The sequence below is a fragment of the Heliconius melpomene genome, unplaced genomic scaffold, assembly GCF_056956725.1.
Source record: "Heliconius melpomene rosina isolate 202511_hmr_F unplaced genomic scaffold, ASM5695672v1 ptg000061l, whole genome shotgun sequence".
Classification (NCBI taxonomy): Eukaryota; Metazoa; Arthropoda; class Insecta; order Lepidoptera; family Nymphalidae; genus Heliconius; species Heliconius melpomene.
This window is the reverse complement of record NW_028181882.1, coordinates 1-20,494: the sequence shown is the minus strand read 5'-3', so window position 1 is coordinate 20,494 and position 20,494 is coordinate 1. Positions and strand designations below refer to the sequence as shown.

The following is a 20,494-nucleotide window of genomic DNA, read 5'->3' as shown; positions in this document are numbered from 1 at the left end:
ATTTTTCTAAAGAATATCCAGAGAAGACAACGTATTTTCTATTTGCTAAATAAAACTTCTCTTCTCTTACTTTATATTTAATTTTCTATGTTTTTGATATGCCAATCATTTTCTTTTATCATAAAAAATGTTTTTAGATTTCTATCAACACTCATTATGTAAAATTCTTCAACATGACCACTAATTTTAGAATCTAAATTAAAATTATAAAATCTTTTTTGTAATCTTTAACAAAAAAAAATCAAATCAGCGTCTTACTGTTTTTTTAATACAAATATAAAATTATAGGAAACTATTTACAGTAAAATCAAAGCAAATGTCAGATTTATTAGACGAAATTTTTGAATAAAACCTAAAAAATTGCAATCAAATAAATCAAAACAATTGATGTTAAAATTAGAATTGAAAGGCATCTCAAGATTGTTAAAAAAATTCAGATAATAAGATCTTCCATTTATATATTAAATCAGCGGTGTCCAATCTTTTTAGGCCCATGGCTCCTTTTTTATCGCAAAAATTTTGCATGGCCCCATAAGGTAATTAAACAAGGATTACATTTGTAAAAAAATCATATAGGCAGTCTCATGTCTTGAATTAATACCTTTATTGATTTGCTTAAAAGGCATTTGATCGATCCTTAGGGGGTGTTTTGTCATTATATAGCTTTACTTAAATTAAATTAATTTATTTTAGATTAAAATTTTTTACAATTTGTAAAGTATTCACAATGTAAAAACTTTTACTAAATATAAATTAAAAATATGAATATTTTTTCAAATTTAATTTATGTAAAACACGTCATTCTCAGACATGACAGGCAGTAAGGAAATCTTTTGTTTATTTTTATCATAAATGATTTTTTAATGAAAAAAAAAAATTTAATTACCAACAGGAATCGTTTTGATAACTAGTTCAAATCCTTTAGAATTTCATATGCATGTTTAATTGATCAATAAGGTTATAGCTTTAAAGCTCTTTTTTTAGGTGTTGTTGCAAAAAATTTTACTTTATCAGACCAAAATCTAAAACAAGGTCATTTTTAAAATTCATAACTTCATTAAAAAAATACAAATTTTATTATTATGAGAACTTTCTGTTTTTTAATTTCTATTGCTCAATAAAAATCAATCTCATAGATAAAAAATTGAATCTAAGGTAAATTTATAAAGGTAGACTAAATTCTTTTAAAGCATGTTTAATGTGAGATATGTGGTTGCAAATAGGCTATTATTTTATTCATGTCAGGAATTGTTTTTGATATTGCGAGACGTAAGTCATCTTCAGAATTTAACCGAGATCGACATTTAGTTTTTAATAGAAACCAATTTTGAAAACCCTGTTTCACATAAATATGTAGACGGAAATTGAACTAAAATTTTTAGTGCTTTTATCCTAAGATCTTTAAAATCCTCATCAATTGCCAGCCAAAACCTTTGATAAGTTGTTAAATTAAAATTTTTTTCTAATGCTCCGTCTGATGAGATATCACATAGCTGCTCTTTTTCATTTAAGGAAAGATTGGATTCCAGAATATTAAAAGAAAAAGGATTCTCAATCCAGCCTACTTCTTCTTCAGTTAGATTTTTAAATCTTTTAAAAAAAATTTTTTCTAGCTTTAGTAAATGATTAGAAATGATTATCATATTAATAAAAGGATTTCAAAATGATTTTTTAACCCCTCTTCTAAGAAAAAAGAAAAAATTTATGTAAAACAATAAAGTGGATATTATTGTTTGAAAGACTGTATTGATTTGATTATTGGTTTTTAAATATGTTTTTAAAGCGTTTTTTGGGTACTATGTTTGAGTTTGATAAATTTTTGAAAAATTTAGATATGAATTACGATGTTTTGAAAAAAAAGCAAGAAAATCTTATACATACAGAATTTAAAAAACAATTCAAAGTTTCACTGTTCCCGTTTAAACGGGATAGCTCTGCTAGTTTTAAATAAAGAAAAAATTAATATTATTTTCAGAAATAAATTCAAAAAAGCAGGAAAACACACCAGAATTGTTCTTTTCAATTTCATTTCGCCAAAGTGCAAGCTTTTTTGTAAATCCCTTAATTTTATTATGTGAGGATAAAATTGTTGTGTTTTCGCCTTGAAGACTTAAGTTAAGATCGTTTAGCTTCTCAAAAATGTCAATCAAATAGGAAAGTTTACCAAGCCAAATCTTATTACAAAATAGATCCGACAAAGGATGCTTTCGATCTGATAGGAAAATATAAACTTCATTCCTTAGCTTAAATATGCGTCTTAAAACTCTGCCTCTTGACAACCATCTAACCTCGGTGTGTAGTAAAAGAGTTTCATACTCAGATCCCATTTCATTACAAATAACTGAGAAAAGTCTATTATTCAGGCTATTACTTTTGATTATAGTTTATAACTTTTACTATATTTTGCAATAAATTGTATAACTCTTCATCAATATCTTTTGCAACAAGTGCTTCCCTGTGTATCATACAATGAAAAAAAACTACATGAGATGATTTTCTGTTTACCAACCCTTTAAAGCCTTTATAATGACCAGTAAATGCTGCGGCACCATCTGTGCGCATACCTGCACACTTGTCCCATTCCAAATGTTTTGATGTAAAATAATTATCGACAATTTCAAAAAAAATTTCGCCGCTTGCCTTTTCTTCCAATTCTTTACAAAATAAAAAGTCTTCAAATATTTCACCTTTATAGATATATCTAACATAAGCTATCAACTGAGAACATCTAGAAACATCAGTAGTTTCATCAAGCTGCAATGCAAACAAAAACGAATCCCTAATTCGATTAATTATAATTGACTCAATATTTTGAGAAATTAAGACGAATCCTTCTTGAAACAGTATTCCTTGACAAAGCAATTGATAATCCATTTGTCCATTTGAAGGGGTCAAAAAAATTTTATCTAAAAGTCGTAATTTTTTTTATTGATAAAAATATTTTATTTTTGTATTACGAAATAAACGCCAATACCTTAAAGACTTACAATCCTTAAAAGAAAAAAATGTGCTTTTGATTCGGATAAAAAACAACTTTGAATTGATTCTTAAGCTAAATTTTACTAAAAAAGCTTTTTTTTATGTTTCTATTCCCATTACGTATATAGGAAAACTAGGACATAAAATTACGTAAAATCTTTAAATTTGTCAAAACTAAAACTTAAGGCGCGACATGAGACGGATTTAGACTTCTTTTACAAAGCAAATGTTAGAATTCTATGGTATAAACTTTAACTGAAAATTAAATAATTCTTAAGAGCATCTCCTTTGACTATTATTGAAGTCAGAGTGAAAGCGGAAGTCTTTATTGGATTTAAGTATAGACTTTAAGTTAGTGTTTTTAGAAATAGATAAATAAAAACTCTCTTAAAACACAAATAAAAAAGTAAAAGTAAATTCAAGTTTAATGTAGATGAAAGACATACTCATGCTAAGCTCAGATTGAAGTACTAGACCTTTGTTCTTTATACAAATAAAAATCTTAATATTTTAAAGTACTTTTTTTCATCACGAAGTAACTGTCTAAAAGAATTTTAAAAATGTCTGTGGCCCCCTAGCAAATTTCCATGGCCCACATTTGGGGCCATGGCTCCCAGTTTGGGCACCCCTTCTAGAGTCTAGAAGGGATGAAATTTTATAATAGGAGTGTTTACGAATCCTTTTTTAACCCACAAAATTATAAAATAAAATGTTTAATAAAAATAATAAAAAGAGTATGTCTAGGCCAAGTTGCCCAAAAATAGAAAGTGCCTTAGAGAGGTACTATCACTTAGGGTACATCCCCGAGTGTTACACCACACAGCTTATTTAAGTTCTACAAAATATCATGATCGCAACAATAACGTCAAATTAACTTAAATTACAATCTTTTATCCCTTATACTTTTTTAAATCTAAATAAATAATTTAATAGCTATGAATTAAAAAAAATTTTAACTTTTTGTGCTTGTTGTGTAGAGGTTTGAAGAACAAGATTTATTTCTTTTTGGCATCCCTTCTTTAGGATTAGACTATCTATATCTAAAGAATGCTAGATTAAAATATAAACAAACAAATAAATTAGGTATCCAAACAAACAAATCAGATCACAGATCATATAGCTTGAATGACCTGTTATATGTGACAATGCACTTGATCCATAAAAACCAAACATTTGCTCATGAAAAAACTTATCGCAGTCTTAAACAAAATTTTTGGGGTCCTATTTTAGTCCACGCTTCCAGTTTAGACCCCTTGAATTAGATTAAATTTATAACTCTGTCGTACTGATAAACCGTTAATCAATCTTTTCCAATAGTGTGAGACTGTGTTTAAATTACATAAGAAAAGTATTTCAACCTTTACTACATTTAAGCCAAAGACATACTCTTAAAAAGATTTTATCAAATACAGCTTTTGTTTATCATAAAAGAAGAACTGTCAGTTAATTGATCTACAGCTAATATCTCTAAGTTTCTAAAAAATTTTGATAAAAAGCATAGAAGACCAAAAATATAATCTCTTTTTTAATCAAAAGTAAAATAGAACATATTTTATGAAAAAAGACATTACGAGCATAGAATGTTAAAGAATATAAATCTTTATAACTACATACCTTTTTAATTTACATATCTTAAGGGGGAGGGGTATGTGAAGAAAATTACTCTTGCTCACAATGTGGTGTAAAACTATTTTTGAAGTTTGAATTTTTAGTGGAAGTATAACACCACACATAAAAGATGTATTCTTAATAATTCTTGTTCTAAAACTTTCCCCAATTGATTGGAGTTTTATCTAGGAACATACTTTTATGATGAGTTAAGAATGGTGATTGCGTGTGTAAAAGCACACAAACCTAGCTGTTGATGGGGCTAGAAGAGCAAACCCCTGAAGCATATTTTTTTTACTTGACATAAAAAAGAAAGCTCACTACTATAGAAGTTAAATATTACTTGCAACTAAGTAATAGGTGGATCTCATGTAAGTCGTTAAGAAATAACCATGGCTTATGAAAGAGGTTCTAGAAAGAGAAATAAAGACAACTGCAATTTTCTAAGAGCATCTCAGTCTCTAAAATATGGGGAGAGCTTTTATGGCTCAAGGCTACCTCACCGGCCAGATAATTTTTTTAGAATTTTTTTTTAAAAATATTTTTACACCCCTATTATTTTTAACAAGTTTCCCAAAAAAAAGCAAATAATGGGATTTTCTCATCGATCAAGGCGTCAATTGCTTACCTCATCAATGAGAGTCTTGTTAAAAAAGAAAAGCAATATACTAAATATGGATCTGTAGTGTTTATATTGAGAATAGTTTATATGTTGATAACAAAATCTATGAATGTAAAAAGGCAGTTCAGAAAGAAGCCTTATGTTATTATTCTGTCTTGGCTGTGCCAAAAATACAAACCAATTACAAATTACTAGCTATCTATGAGTATCGTGCTAGGGATTACGAACAAGAGGTTGCTTAATGACTCTCTAATGGCGAGACGTACTTATCAGAAGCTTAAAAAATCTTGAAGAATATTGTGATTTAGTATGAGATTGTAAAATTTTTCACTTTTTATCTTTTTTTTTTCTTATAAGGGGTCCCCCCTTACTTTTGGCCGGTAAGGTAGCCTTTTAGAAACTTTTTTTTAAAATTTTTTTTGCATACCCCTATGATTTTAAACAAATTTCCAAAAAAAAACAAATGATGAGATTTTCTCATCGATCAAGGCGTCAATTACTTATCTTATTGATGAGAATCTTGTTAAAAAAGAAAAGCAATGTGCTAAATGTGGATTTGTCGTGACTATAATTGACGATATATCGTACGTTGATAACAAAATATACAGGTGTAAAAACGGGCAATGTAGAAAGAAAGAGGCCCTATTTTTTGATTCTATCTTGGCTGTGCCAAAAATACAAATCAACAGCAAATTGTTAGCTATCTATGAGTATCTTGCCAGGGATTACGAACAAGAGGTTCTTAATGACTCTCTAATGGCGAGACGTACTTATCAGAAGCTTAAAAAAAATCTTGTTGATTTTTTTAGATTTAGGAATCATGAGTACAAAGGTATTATGATGGGTGGAAATTACAGTGTTCAAATTGATGAAACTGTTATTTATAAAGGAACATTCATTAAGTCACTGTCCAACTTATATGATAATATCCCAGGATTAACCTGGTTGGTAGGATTTATAGAAGAGCACACGGATAGAATCTACATTGAAGTAGTAGAAAATAGAAAATCTAAAACTCTTGCAAATCTGATTAGGAAACATGTTTATGTAGGCACTTTAATAATAACTGACGGATATCCTACTTATCCAAAGGCTGTACATGATTCACTTTGCACTCATGAGATTGTAAATCATAGTGTTGGATTCAAGAATAAAAATGGATTTTCTACCAAAAATATTGAAAATGTATGGTCTCAGTTAAGATACGAGGAAAAAAAGAGGAAAGGTGTTAAAAAGTCATCAGTACAAGCATTTTTGGAAGAATTTATTTTTCGATATTATAATCTTAAACCTGGTAACTTTAGTCAAATAGGTGTGATTTGGTATGAGATTGTAAAATTTTTCATTGAAAATAAAAAAATTAGGTAATTTTTGTTACTTTTTATCTTTTTTTTTTTTATAAGGGTCCCCCTTACTCTTGGCCGGTGAGGTAGCCTTGAGCCGCTTTTATTATTTAAAACCACACAGACTAAATAGTTTCGGCAGTCCTTCTCCTGTTAGATTAATTTTAGTGGGTCTATCTCGCATCGGTAATAGGAATGTGGAGAGATATATAACTATAGCGGCAATTGATTACGCATTAGATCAAGCTTTATATTTTGTGCAAATTAGAGTTTAGTTACTGTAAAAAATAAGAAACCACAAAATACACTAAAGCCAAGACGATGAATAAAATTATTTCATATTTTTTCCAGTTTCCTCAACATAATTTATTTGTAGTTATCATAATCGTCATGTCTTTATATGGCATCATTTTTTTTTATTGCATTTAAAGTGAAATTTTAAAAACTTTTTACAATTATACATATGGGTATCTTTTCAAAGAGCATTCAAGGCAATAAAGTTTAATCTCATAAAATGCTCATGTAATTGGACAGGACATAGCAATTAACACACACTTAAGTAAAATTAATGCCTCATATTAATCTGCAAACTTCTAAACTCATGCTATCATGTATTAAACAATCTTACTGTAAAAAAAAATTTATTTGCTAAAAGTAGTATCGCAATAGTTGGACTAATATCAGATAATAAGCTAAATGTTGATGGAAGAAAGGATAACAATAAAAATGATTTAAATACTAAGTAGTGTATTAAAAGTTAGGAGTATTAGAGTCTTAAACAAGGTAAGCTTGGTTCCACGTAGTTAGAAAAACTATTTTTCCGAGAGGTTTTGGTAGGCTGTTGTGTTGATAGCATTGAACAAGGCAAGACGAAAAGATTCTAAATGTTTTGTGTTTTAATATTAAATTTTAATTATATGTTCTTTTAATTCCTTGCCTCCTTAAAGCCATGATTTTTAAATAAGTTGGAGTTAATGCTCATCACTTCAATGGGTTCTTATACTATAATCTTTTTAGACGTACCATTACTTATATACTTAAAGAATAATATAGTATGAGAAGCAGCTCTTATTTATTTTCACTTAATCTCGTTTCAAACGGGATATCTCTGCTAGTCATACAATGAGATTAATATTTTCAATCCATTTTGAAATATATTTATATATTAAGATCTGATTCTTTATAATCATCATAATTTCTTATGCTAATGCATAAAAGTTCCAAAGATTTTGATTAATTTCATGCAATTCATTTAGGATCAATTGATTTCTTATTCTTTTTGAAAGAATTTTAAATTCAAGTCAGAATACATAAAAAAAACTTTATCATCACAAACATAACTTATATCTTTTTATGCATATTTTTCATAAATTAAATATATTCTAATTTAATTCAAAAATAGGATATTTCTTTATGCAAAAATAAACATAAAAGATAGCAACTCGAAAAAAACATGAGTATTTGGTTTTTCTTGTTTATGATCATTGATGACTACATCAATGGATCATTATGTGATTTTTTTGATCAGGAAACTAGAGACTGTATTTATGAAGCTTTAACTGAAATTGACAATTTTCTTTCCAATTTGAAATGCTGTCATATAAACAGTTTAAATGAATGTATTAACACAATTGATCAATCTTTTTCTGATTACAACACTGAAACTAAAAAATTCTTATTTGATGAATTACAAGCTCTAGAAGTAACACTTTCAATTAAATTTAATAAAGCATTTAAAACACAAGAACATGATCTTACAAATCTAATAAGCACTTTGGGATATGATATCAAAGAATTACTAGAAGTATTTCGATCAGTGACAATAACACAAATCAAAGAAAGAACACTTAAAAATGAGGAAGAGAGTGGATCGATGATTGATAAACTTAACTTTGAATTTATAATTAGAATGTTTGAAAAGTCTGAAAAAGATCCAGGGGTTTTTGAAGCTTTAAATACTTGTTTTGAACTTAATAAAATTAAAGAATTTGATTGCCCTGAGATAGATTTATATAAAAAAAACATAGATGAAGAATTTAATAAATTAATGCTTAAACAAGCCGATAATATCATGCAAATTGGAAAGTACAATTTAAGGAAGCTATTTATAGCTATGGAGGATATTTTCAATTTATTTAAGGAAACCATAGCATCTAAATTAAATAACAAAAGCCAGGAAGTGATAGATGTTATTAGCAAAAAAATAATAAAAGGAATAATTGTTTTGGAAAATAAAATAACGAATTCATTTAGCATAGAAAAAGAACAGATTGGAATTTATCTCTAAGTTTTTAAATAAAAAAATATGTTTTTATATTTTTATGACATGTCATCTACATTTTCTATACATTGTTTCCCTTTATATTTATGCTCTTCTATTTGGCTAAAGTAAAAAATTGTCATATGTTATTCGAACTATGGCCGTATTCTGATGAGATACGACATTTTTATACATATTCTTTACTATATGAAACATAGCTGATAGTATCATGAACATCGGAACTTTATTTACAATATGGTAATATTCTCTGGTAAACTATTTAATGCGGCTCTAAAACACCAAATATCTGATCTTCTTCTTTTATTTTTTAAAAAAAATTATGCTTGATGACGTGGCTACACCAAACAAAGCAATGAGATAACTCTTGTTGCAGCACATTAGAAAGATAAGGGTTAGCTATCTAAAAAATTTGTTTGTTGAAGAAAAAAGAACAAAAATAGAAATTACTTCCATCAAACAAATTTAAAACAACTATATAAGTATGATGCTTATGTCAGTTTTCTACTGAACGCTATTGTCGCACTACAATTTCTATTACAGCAAATTTTAAATCACTTAAGCTTGAGGTATTAATTCTTTGATAATTCTCAAAAGTAAGTCAGATATTTTGGAAAGATCTTTAACAACTCTCTAAAAATATTTTGATTGAACATCTTTTTGCATACATTTCCCGTAATAATTTACAGGTTTCTAGCTTACATATAGAAAATGTGAAATTTGATTCGAAAAAATTAAAGACAAGCAAGAGTTCTTTTTATAATAAAAATATTACTAGAAAGGAATTTGCTCGAATTTAATCAATGAACAGAATAATCATTTCTAAACATTCAAAGTTCGCTATACTTGATTGAAGCACGTTAAAAGAAGAACTTTTACTTTTTATGCTTTATGTTTTAATATAAGTTAATGCATAAAAATTCAGTTATTTTGTTGTTAAATTATTAAAATAGAACGTTCTAAATGCAAAATAAAAGTATATAAGAGATTGAATTGCAGAGATTATGAATAAATGGACATTGTTCTTTATGATAATCAATATATTCATAAATGCAAAACAAAAACTAGTCCTTAATAATAAAACGGAGGAAGGAAGCTATAAAATTATGGATGCATCCTTTTCTAATGTAGCATCTAATCCTAAGGGATGTCATGGATCAGGTCTGCCTCAATGCATCATGAAAATAAATCAAATATTTAATCAAGCCAATGCTGAAACAAAAAAAGTACTTATTAAAGAATTGAAAGCATTAGAAGAAACCTTGTTAAATGAATCAAAGAATTTATCTCAAAAATTTCATCAGGAACTTATAGATCTTATAAATAATTTCAGTGCTACCTTAAAAACATTGATAGAAATGTTCCAAACAGAAGTAACTAAACAAGTAACGACTACAGTTATTAAAAATGAAAAAGACGCTCAGTCTTCAATTGATAATCTTAACCTTGGAACTAAAACAAAAATCAATGAAGAATTTGATAAGTTAGCAGATCCTTTATCTCCTTCTGGACCATCTATTCCTGTAGATAAAGCCAAAGAAGTGGTAAGCACGAAAATGGATTCTTTAAAAATTAAATTAGATGAAAAATTTAAAAAATTAGAAGCAAAACAAGCTGAAGATATTATGAAAGTTATACAATCAAATGTAACAAAGTTACTTGAAGATATTGGACAGGATTTCAACTTATTAAAGGAAGGTGTGGCATTAAAAATGAACGATCTTAACACTAGTGTAAAAAATAAAATGAGTGAAAGCATTAAAAAAACATTGTTTTCCTTGGAAGTATCTCTCAAAAAAATACTTGATCAGACTAAGGAAAAAATAATCAATCTGGTATCAAATTGATCAATAAAAATCGTTAAAAATATTGTTAAAACAATTGCATAAAATTTCTTTGTTTCTTTTAAAATATCATTTTTGTATTTCTAAATAAATTAAAAGAATGTAAAATAATAAAAATAGAAGTTGTCATGTTTTGAGCCAAAACTTTTATTTGAAAAGTTGTTTCTCATAAATCTCCCTCTTGGGGGTCATTGTTACTTAAATAGTTTTAAATAAATTAATTTAATTTAAATATAAATTACTCAGGACAACATTTAATTTATTTCTAAATTAAACTAGGTCTTTTCATTTATTTTAGATTAAAATAATAAATCATTTCTTAAATTTAATTTAAAACTAATTAAGTAACCAATGACGTCATGCTAAGTCATGACAGAAGTAAAAGGACAATATTACATTATTTGAGCTTTCATAACTTTTTTTATAAAAATTTAACTAAAGCATCAAAATATATTAAAAAATGCAAATACAAGGTATAAAAAGAAATCATAGGATTAATATACAAAGGTTTTATATTTTATTTAATCCTACTTAATATTTCTAAAAAAAAATTATCAAAGTATTTTACACTACATTTAAATGATAGAGAGCTCGACGTATCTGAGGGCGAGGTAGTTTTTACACGGTGAGCTAATATTTATCTCACAACGTACAAGTAACCAGATTGTGTCTAACTGATCATTGACCTGTCCTAGTGAAGGTGCTAAGTATCTTTTTATCAGGGTCTTCAAAAATTATATAATATGGGAAAGACTTGGTAATTTTATAATGGCATAGTATTTTGCATGGTAGTTAAAGTCTCTTATTGAGTTACATTAAGACGTGCGTTTTCCCTAAACTGCGTAATGTAATCAGTCATCGATTAAATTCCCAAAGGACCTCTCATTCTTCTGCAAGGCACAAGTGTAAAGCTAAGGTATATTCCTACGCAATGAATTTTTTCTCAGAAGTTGTTTACTGCTAGATTTTAAACTTTTTCATCCAGAGTTTTATTTAATTAATAATTATTTTTAACGTATCAATACCTAAAATTGAGATTTTAAGCAATCTAATAAATATTTACAATTTTTAAGACTTTCAACTATTTCTTTTCTTACTAGATTTATATGAACTCATTCATGTCTTATTCAAAATACTTGTACATATTCTAATTAATTTATGATTTCTCCTAGAATTTAAATATGTTTCTTAGATAATTGAATTGTTGTATTTTAAGTTTAATTTAATGCCTTCACTTACATTAGCAAGGTATTCAGCCATTTTATTAAGAACATCAAAGTAAATATTATTAAAAAATAGGAACACAGAATTAGATCAAAAGATATAATTTAATTAAATTCTAAAGGTAATGTAAATACTATATGGTACATTCTCATAATCAATATTTGATATATTTTTACAAATAATATTATTGATATGAGAATCATTGTTAAGTAATCTACTTCCTGTCACCAATGATCTGATAACCCTTCTAGCATTCTTTTTAGAAATATAATTCTCTATAAAATATTTTAAAGAATCCTGGTACAAGGATGAATACTTCTCAATGGATATAATATTATTTTCTACAAGTCTAGTATTAAAAATAAACAATTCTTCAATGTTATCAGTAATAAACAGTTGTGACTTATGTGTAAGTGTATTATCAATCAAAATAAAGGAATAATATTCATTTATAGTTCTCAGATAAGAAATAATATAATCAACCTGTTCCTCAGTACAATAAGACTTCTTATACAACGATATAGTAAGAACAATTAAGCTATTGAGAAGTTCCTTCGTCTTCCACAATGCTTCTTGAGTAATAATCTGATACACACCTGAAAGATCATTTTCTCCGTACAATACAAGAAGAGATAGTAAATAGAACGTAGGACTATATATTTCTATAATTTCTTCAGTAATAATTGTATTTACAATTTCTAACATGTCGTTGGTATTTCTTCTGTTAATATAAATAACACTGATGGCATCAAATAAGAAAATACACGCTGGTATTGAATTAATATTAACAATAATCTTTTTGAGAAACTCAATCAAAAGATAATAGATCTTATCATCAACAAGTTCAATATTGTTTCTTATTATAGTAAACAACAGGGAAGTAGAATATTCATCTTCTATATCCTCAGTAATATACTTAACCAAAAGATCAACTGTTTGTTTCAAAATATCTTTGTTATGAGAAGAAGAAACATTAATTTGTGTAGTATCGTAATGTAAAGAATTTAAAAACGTAGCTTCTATTGGGTACTCAATCTGTAAATGCTTTCTTAAAAGATACATCCCTATAAAGGAACAAGGGTGTGATCTATCTATGTACCTTACGTCAATATAGTCATACTCTTTGACAAAAATAAGATATCTAAAGCAGATAAAGGATAAAAAAATATCAGATTGATGATTTTTTATAACCAGTTTAAATTTTCTAATAATATTATCATCTACAATCTTAAGAGACAAATACAAGAAGATAAGAATTTCTTCATCAGCAGAAGATGCAATAGGTAACGTCACCAATTTCGAAACCCAGTTACCGCCAAGCAAATTCTTACAATTTTCAATTATCTCTGTAATAATTCCCCTACTCACATCTTGGTTCTTTAATATGTTTCTTGTGTAGTCCAAAGAATTATTAGTCATTTCCTCTTTCTCGTTTTTTCCAAGAACAGAGGCAATTCTGATTGCATTTATAACCACATCTTCAAAATTAGTTAATGCTTTGACATTCTTCCTTCGTGTTATGTTAAGTAGCACCTGATATTTAATGTACTCGAAGTTACTTGTATCAGTTTTAATGCTAGTGAGCAGAGCCCCTAGGACTCTAGTCATGTCTATACACTCAGGATACTTCAAAATATATAAATTAAAAATCTCACAAAGAACGTTCTGCAGCTCATCAATCTTAAAAAGTATACAAAAGGAGGTAAAAAACTTATCACTGTTATCCTCAAAGAAAGGATGAATGTCCTGAAATACCAAGGAATAGAAGACTCCCAGTAGATTTATATCATCAGATGGATTACTAGAGAAGTAGAACTCAGAAATCATATTTTTACAAGAATTGACAGCTTCTATTATCTCAGTGTATAGGCGATCTGTACGTTTAAGGATGGTAAACTTCTTGAACATCGAGTTTAATACCTGTAAAGCTCTTTTATCTTTTTTCTCGACTAAAAAGTCTATGAATCCTGGCCAACAGCAATAGTTAAAAAAGAGAACCTCAAGAAAGTCACAAAAGATGTTAAAGTTTTGTTCATTGGATGAATAAATTAAGTTGTAAAAGATGTTTTTGTGATTCATAATCATGTTAAGTCTATTAGGGAGTGCAATCCAATCTTTGGATTTCATTTTCATGTATGTATACGCCATGATGTTGTTGTTGATGAGAGCAGACATAAATTCCTTTACACCGTTCTCAGTATCAAGATAGTCCTCTAGTCTTTGTATAGAAGTTTCCAATGGAGATTTAAGAATATCAAGAAGAAGTTCTTCCATAAGATAAGGGATAAAAAAATATGTTTAAATTGAGAATCTAAAAGATGATTAAAAAAGTAATAACAAAGTTTAAATTACATCTCGTTATATTTCTCTTAGCTTATACTCTTATTAATTGAAGATAAATTCTTGATATCTGTAGAGAAACACTTCCTTTGTTATTTTCTTTTGTACATTAAGTTAAAAAATGATATTAGGTAGGTTAAAGATTTAGAAAGGATATTTTTTTAATAGAAAAGGCAATTTATTTACAAAAAATTTTTTATTAGAAAACTTATTCATTTTTTCTTACAATTTTTAACTTACAGGATCCTAAATTATTATTTGTCACAAGGAGGATATCCTTGTGCCTTTAGTGTAGCTACACCTGTCCTCTATATCTGGGTGGAGGAAATCATCATCATCATCATCATATTAATAAAAGGATTTCAACATAATTTTTAAACCCCTCTTCCAAAAAAGAAAAAAAATTGTGAAAGATAATAAAGTGGATATTATTAATTGAAAGACTTTAATGATTTAATTTTTAGTTTCAATTAAGTTATTAAAGCAATTTTATGGGTACTATGTTTGAGTTTGATTAATTTTTAAACACTTTTTAAATAAGTTGTGATTTTGTGAAATTAAAAGTACAGCAGTCACAATACAGAACTTGAACAGAACAAAACGAAAGATGAGGGTTTAGAATCTTTACACAGTCCCGTTTTAAACGGGATAGCTCTGCAGTCATCATCATATTAATAAAAGGATTTCAAAATAATTTTTTAACCCCTCTTCAAAGAAAACAATAAAAATTAATGAAATGTAAAAGTATCAACTATTGTTTTAAAATGTGCTAATTTCCCTTCAAACAGTTTTAAAATCAATTTTTCAGTCTATTTAGATATCATTTGATATGTTTTGACAATTTACATGAAGGTGTATATAAATACATTGTTCTCAGTATTTTTTCAATATTTTCAATATGATTGAATGCGTTTGATACTTTTGAATTCAATATTTCCTTTTTTTAACTTTTTCTAAAAACAATCTCTGCATGAAGATGATAAAATATTTTAAGTTATGCAATATTGGTTTAAATTTAATCGGATTTTATCATTTTTCATGTTTCAATATACATTTTAAACATAATTAAAATGAAATTAAGAACTATAATATGCATTTGTTAAGCTTTTTTAAAATATAGTTATTCAATTTTTAATTTTTGTTATAAAAATCGCAATGAAATTCGAGAGCTTAAAATTGTTTAAACATAAATTAAATATTTTAATATTGCTAAAGTAACAAATAAATAAATTCAACGTCTAGGAGACTATTTTGAAACTTATCTTATTTTTAAAATCTTTTTCTTTTCTTCTAAAAAAAATTCTAGAAATTTCTAGAAAAATAAAACTATATAAACAATTTTTTTCTAACCCCCTATTATGTTTTCATCAAATCAACAAACAAAAGATTTATGTAAAACATCAAGTAACACTAGCATTAGAACTTCAGACGAAGTTAATAGTTCAAGTGATTTAATCACTTTAGACAGTGGAAGTGTAACTTTTGAAGCTTATAAAAATAAAAAAAATCATGCTGTTGAAACAAAAAGAAGGAATACTAATGTATTCAGTTTTGACAGGGAAGACAATGCATATAGCATGAATAACGACGACTGCACACAGATGAGCAATATGCACACGGTGGCTCTACCAATTTTAGACATGAGCAAAGATATAGAAGAGCATTTCTGTGGATCCTTAGATGGTCAATGTGTTTATTGTGGAGCACTGCATTTCTCAGAAGAATCTAACAAGGACGGTTTATTTAAAAGTTGCTGTCATTTTGGAAATGTCAAATTGCAAGAGAGGAATCAGTATCCAGAATATTTAAAGTCATTGTTAGCATCCACCGATACAGTGTCGAGAAAGTTTAAAGCTAATATAAGATCCTACAATTCAGCTCTAAGCTTCGCTTCTATGGGAGCAAAAATAGAAAGCTTAGTGGATGGACCATACTGCTTTAAAATTCATGGTCAAGTTTACCACAACACATATAATGTAACAAACACAGCTAAAAGATACTCACAGTTATATGTTGTTGATACAAGTAAAGCCACGGATATTAGATTGAGTAATCAAGCAAACAAGGAATGTGATCAGAATATAATGAAAGATCTCGATCTTATGATTAGAGAAATAAATCCATATTCTGATGCATTTAAAAATATGATGGAAGTGGAAAAAGAGGTAGTTAGTGCAGGAGGAAATGTAGGAGATCTTTCTTTGGTTTTTAATAAGAGCATTAGTAGAGATCAAAGGAGATATAATGCACCAACAGTTAGTGAGATAGCAATGGTCTTTGAGGATGTAGATGGTGAGCCTCCATTTGATAGAGACCTCAAGGTGTATAGAAAAGATGACCAACTTGATAATATAAGATTGAGCATACTCAGTCCTAATTTAGATCCTATGGTATACGCATTATTATTTCCATATGGTGAATCAGGTTGGCAGCAAAATCTATCTCTTATATCTTATCATAATGAGCTTAAGAAAATCTCTTTGCTTCAGTATAAGATCTCTCAGGTTGCTATTAAAAAAGATATTTTCAATCCAATTTTATACAGTGGTAAGTTGTTTCAGCAATGGATTGTTGATTCATACTTACAGGTTGAAGCCAATAATCTTAACTTCATTAAACTTAATCAAAGGAAGTTGAGAGTAGATTGCTACAAAGGATTGGTTGATTATGTTAACAATGGTACACCAAGCATGCAAAGACCTGTAATTTTGCCATCTACTTTCCAAGGTTCTCCACGTAATATGAGGGAGAGATATCATGACGCAATGGCAATAGTAACTAAATATGGTAAGCCTGACCTATTTATAACTATCACTTGCAATCCTAATTGGAAAGGGATTAAGAACAATTTATATCCAGGTCAAACTGCATCTGATAGACCAGATCTGGTAGCTAGGGTCTTCAATCTCAAATTAAAAGCATTATTAAAAGACATATTAGATGGTAAAGTATTTGGAGATGTAGTAGCTCATGCATATTCAATTGAGTTTCAAAAGCGTGGACTACCTCATAGCCATATATTAATCATCTTAAAGGAGAAAATTGATGGTGTTTCTAAGATTGATCAATTTGTGTCAGCAGAGATACCATCTAAAAATTAGGATGAAGTATTACATGATCGTGTAATGAAACACATGATTCATGGACCATGTGGAATATATAATCCTCTTTCTCCATGTATGGAAAATGGCACCTGTACAAAGAAATTTCCAAAAGAATTCAGCAAAGAAACGGTAATTAATAAGGAGGGATATCCATCATATAGGAGAAGAAAATCGGATCCTTATAGTTTAAGAGGATTCAATGTTAATAACTCATATGTGGTTCCATACAATAGTTTCTTGCTTAAAAAGTACAATTGCCACATTAATGTAGAAGTCTGCACATCCATTAAATCTGTAAAATACATTTTTAAGTATATTTACAAAGGCTATGATTGTGCAGAGCTTAAGTTAACAGATAACAATGAGATTGATCAGTATGTCAATTCTCGATATGTATCTGCTCCGGAAGCAATGTGGAGATTGTTAGAATATAAGATGCATGGCAAGTCTCATAGCATTATTAGACTACCTGTTCATCTTCCACAAGAGCAATTAATTGTTTTCGAAGAAGGTAAAGAGGAAGAGACATTGAGAACTAGAGACTTGCAGCAGACACAACTTCTTGCATGGTTCAAACTAAATAAAGTTGATGAAGATGCAAGAAGCCTTAATTATCTTGAAATACCATATCACTACATGTATGAGAAAGGTATTTGGAGAAAGAGAAAGTATAATAAGAAAGAAAAGACCATTCCAAGATTATATGCTGTCTCACCAACAGATAAGGAAAGGTTTTTTCTTAGATTATTATTACTTCATGTTAAAGGGGCCCAATCATTTAAGGATTTGAGGACATATCATGGAATTATATATAGCACTTTTGAGGAAGCTGCTGTAGCAAGAGGAATTTTATCGTCCGATGATGAATGGGAAAGGGTTCTAGAAGAGGCTGTTAGCACACAGAATCCTTCTCAAATAAGAAATCTATTCTCATACATCTGTGCCTATAATCAACCTTTAAAGCCAGCAGAGTTGTTTAATAAGTTCTACGATGATATGATTGAGGATTTTAAGGAAGAGGGAAATCCAAAAGATAAGTTGCTTTCCACTATTAAAGAGATAGTAAACTCGCATGGATGGAGCATGCAATCTTTAGGTCTACCTGAGCCGCAAAGTTTTACTTCGGATTATGATACAATTAAAGTAGAAATTGAAGATGTAAAGGCGATGGTAGACACATTAAATGATCAACAAAAAGGAGCATTTGAGTTGATCATTGAAAAGATTGATACAACAGGTGGCCTACTTTATCTTGATGGTCCAGCAGGATCAGGTAAAACTTATCTCTATAATGTACTGACCAAGTATCTGCATAGTAAAGGAAGAAGCACTATTCAATTGGCAACTACAGGAATAGCTGCTGATCTGTTAGAAAATGGTAGAACAGTACATAGTGGGATGAAGTTACCTGTTCCCTTAACAGAAACAAGTGTCTCAAGGTTAGATATCAATTCAAAAGAGGCAGGAAGAATCAGAGACTCTTCTCTAATTTTAATAGATGAAGTTTCTATGATGTCCAAGCACGCTTTGAATGCCATTGATGAAGTCCTGAGACGAATTCATAGTTCCAACGTGATCTTTGGCGGTAAGACAATTTTATTAGGTGGTGATTTCAGACAAACTGCCAATATAGTAATCAAAGGTACGCCAAGGGATATAATCGAGAATTCAATCATGAGTTCGAGGACTTTGGGATAAAGTAATCATTATTAGTTTCTCTACAAATATGAGGACAGGGAATCATTCAGAATTCTCAGAATGGTTACTTGGTGTTGGAAATGGGGATCTTAATGATAATAAAGGGGAAATAAAGGTACCAAATGAGTACTTGGAAAAGGAAAATTTGGTATCATCTATTTTTGGCACAGAAAGAATAAGTAGTGTAGATAAAAGCGTCTTCACAAAGATAATTTTAACCACTAAAAATGATTATGCAAGCATGATCAACACGAATGTACTTAATCTTTTAGAAGGAGATCATAGGACATATTTAAGTTCAGACAGCATTGTTTCTGATAATGTTGATGAATATATGAGATATCCTGTAGAATTTCTCAACAAGCAACAACCTTCAGGACTACCTCCACACAAGTTAAGGTTAAAAATTGGAGCTATTGTTATGCTATTGAGAAATCTCGATGCAAAGAATGGGCTTCTAAATGGTACTCGAATTTGTATTAAGGAGTTGCACAAGAATTTCTTAGTAGGAGAAGTCATCACTGGAAGAGCAAAGGGTAATGTAATAGCAATACCAAGGATAGACTTGACTCCCAGTGATACATTATTACCATTTCTATTGAGAAGAAGGCAGTTTCCTGTGGTAGTATCATTCGCCATGACAATACACAAAGCTCAGGGTCAGACATTTGACTCTGTGGGTGTCTATCTACCTGAACCCGTATTTACTCATGGTCAGTTGTACGTTGCTTTGTCGAGAGTTAAAAAGGAATCTAATCTGAAGATATGGTTAGGTAAAGACAGCAGAACTAGGAACGTCGTTTTCAATGAATTCTTAGTAAAAAAATAAATTTTCTTTGAAAGCTCTGAAAATTCTAGAGCTTCTGTTTTCCAATAATATTTCTTTTATCTCTTTTCAATTATCTCTTTAGGTTTAAAATATAGTAAAAAATAAAAAAACATACAGAAACTTTGTCAAAAATTTGTATTCATTTTAAATATAAATGTCGTATCAATCTTCATCCTTATATTAAAATAATATTTATTTAGCCCCCCCATGCAAGAATTAAGTAATAAAGGACTTAACAATAAAAATTGCTGTTTTTTATAAGGAAATTATTTGCTAATTATAATCCCGTTCTCAGAACGGGTAGCTCTGCTAGTCAATATATATAAAATTTTTATTTTTGTAATTTCTAACCCCTAAAATCTGAAAAAAGAAAACTGTTTTGTAAAACAATAAAGTGGTTATTGTTGATTGAAAGACTTTAATTTTTGACTTTAAATATGTTTTTAAAGCATTTTTATGGGTTTTATGTCTGACTTTGATTAATTTTTGAACACTTTATAAATAAGTTGTGATTTTATGAAATTAAAAGTACAGCAGTCACACATACAGAACTTGAACAGAACAAAACAAAACAACAGATAAGGGGTTAGAATCTTTATACAGTCCCGTTTCAAACGGGATAGCT

General features: G+C 28.7%; 4 protein-coding genes across 4 annotated transcripts; 3 read left to right on the top strand and 1 right to left on the bottom strand.

Moving 5' to 3' along the window:
- Positions 1 to 11,830: 11,830 nt before the first annotated feature.
- LOC146526359 (uncharacterized) lies at positions 11,831 to 14,172 on the bottom strand. The gene is made up of 3 exons (XM_085207218.1): positions 13,142 to 14,172; positions 12,382 to 12,619; positions 11,831 to 11,842 (listed from the first exon to the last, which is right to left on the bottom strand). Exons 1-3 carry the CDS (start codon positions 14,170 to 14,172, stop codon positions 11,831 to 11,833), a joined length of 1,281 nt encoding a protein of 426 aa, XP_085063344.1.
- A 1,424-nt stretch (positions 14,173 to 15,596) lies between these two features.
- Positions 15,597 to 17,339, top strand: LOC146526358 (uncharacterized). Its single transcript, XM_085207217.1, has one exon. The coding sequence runs from the start codon at positions 15,597 to 15,599 to the stop codon at positions 17,337 to 17,339; it is 1,743 nt and encodes a 580-aa protein (XP_085063343.1).
- Positions 17,340 to 17,363: 24 nt separating this feature from the next.
- LOC146526357 (uncharacterized) lies at positions 17,364 to 19,040 on the top strand. The gene has a single exon (XM_085207216.1). The coding sequence runs from the start codon at positions 17,364 to 17,366 to the stop codon at positions 19,038 to 19,040; it is 1,677 nt and encodes a 558-aa protein (XP_085063342.1).
- Positions 19,041 to 19,068: 28 nt separating this feature from the next.
- On the top strand, positions 19,069 to 19,813 carry LOC146526356 (ATP-dependent DNA helicase PIF1-like; the record flags this gene model as incomplete). The annotated part of the gene is made up of 1 exon (XM_085207215.1): positions 19,069 to 19,813. A coding segment is annotated over exon 1 (745 nt), but the record flags the coding sequence as incomplete, so codon positions are not given.
- Between the last annotated feature and the right edge of the window lie 681 nt (positions 19,814 to 20,494).

Bases quoted from the DNA above. Each gene is read 5' to 3' on its own strand.
- LOC146526357 (XM_085207216.1), top strand. From the start codon at position 17,364: ATGAAACACATGATTCATGGACCATGTGGAATATATAATCCTCTTTCT.
- LOC146526358 (XM_085207217.1), top strand. From the start codon at position 15,597: ATGTTTTCATCAAATCAACAAACAAAAGATTTATGTAAAACATCAAGT.
- LOC146526359 (XM_085207218.1), bottom strand. From the start codon at position 14,172: ATGGAAGAACTTCTTCTTGATATTCTTAAATCTCCATTGGAAACTTCT. The intron at 12,620-13,141 runs GTATTTGTCTCT...TTATATTAACAG, and splicing joins GAAGAAATTCTTATCTTCTT to AAGAAATACCAACGACATGT.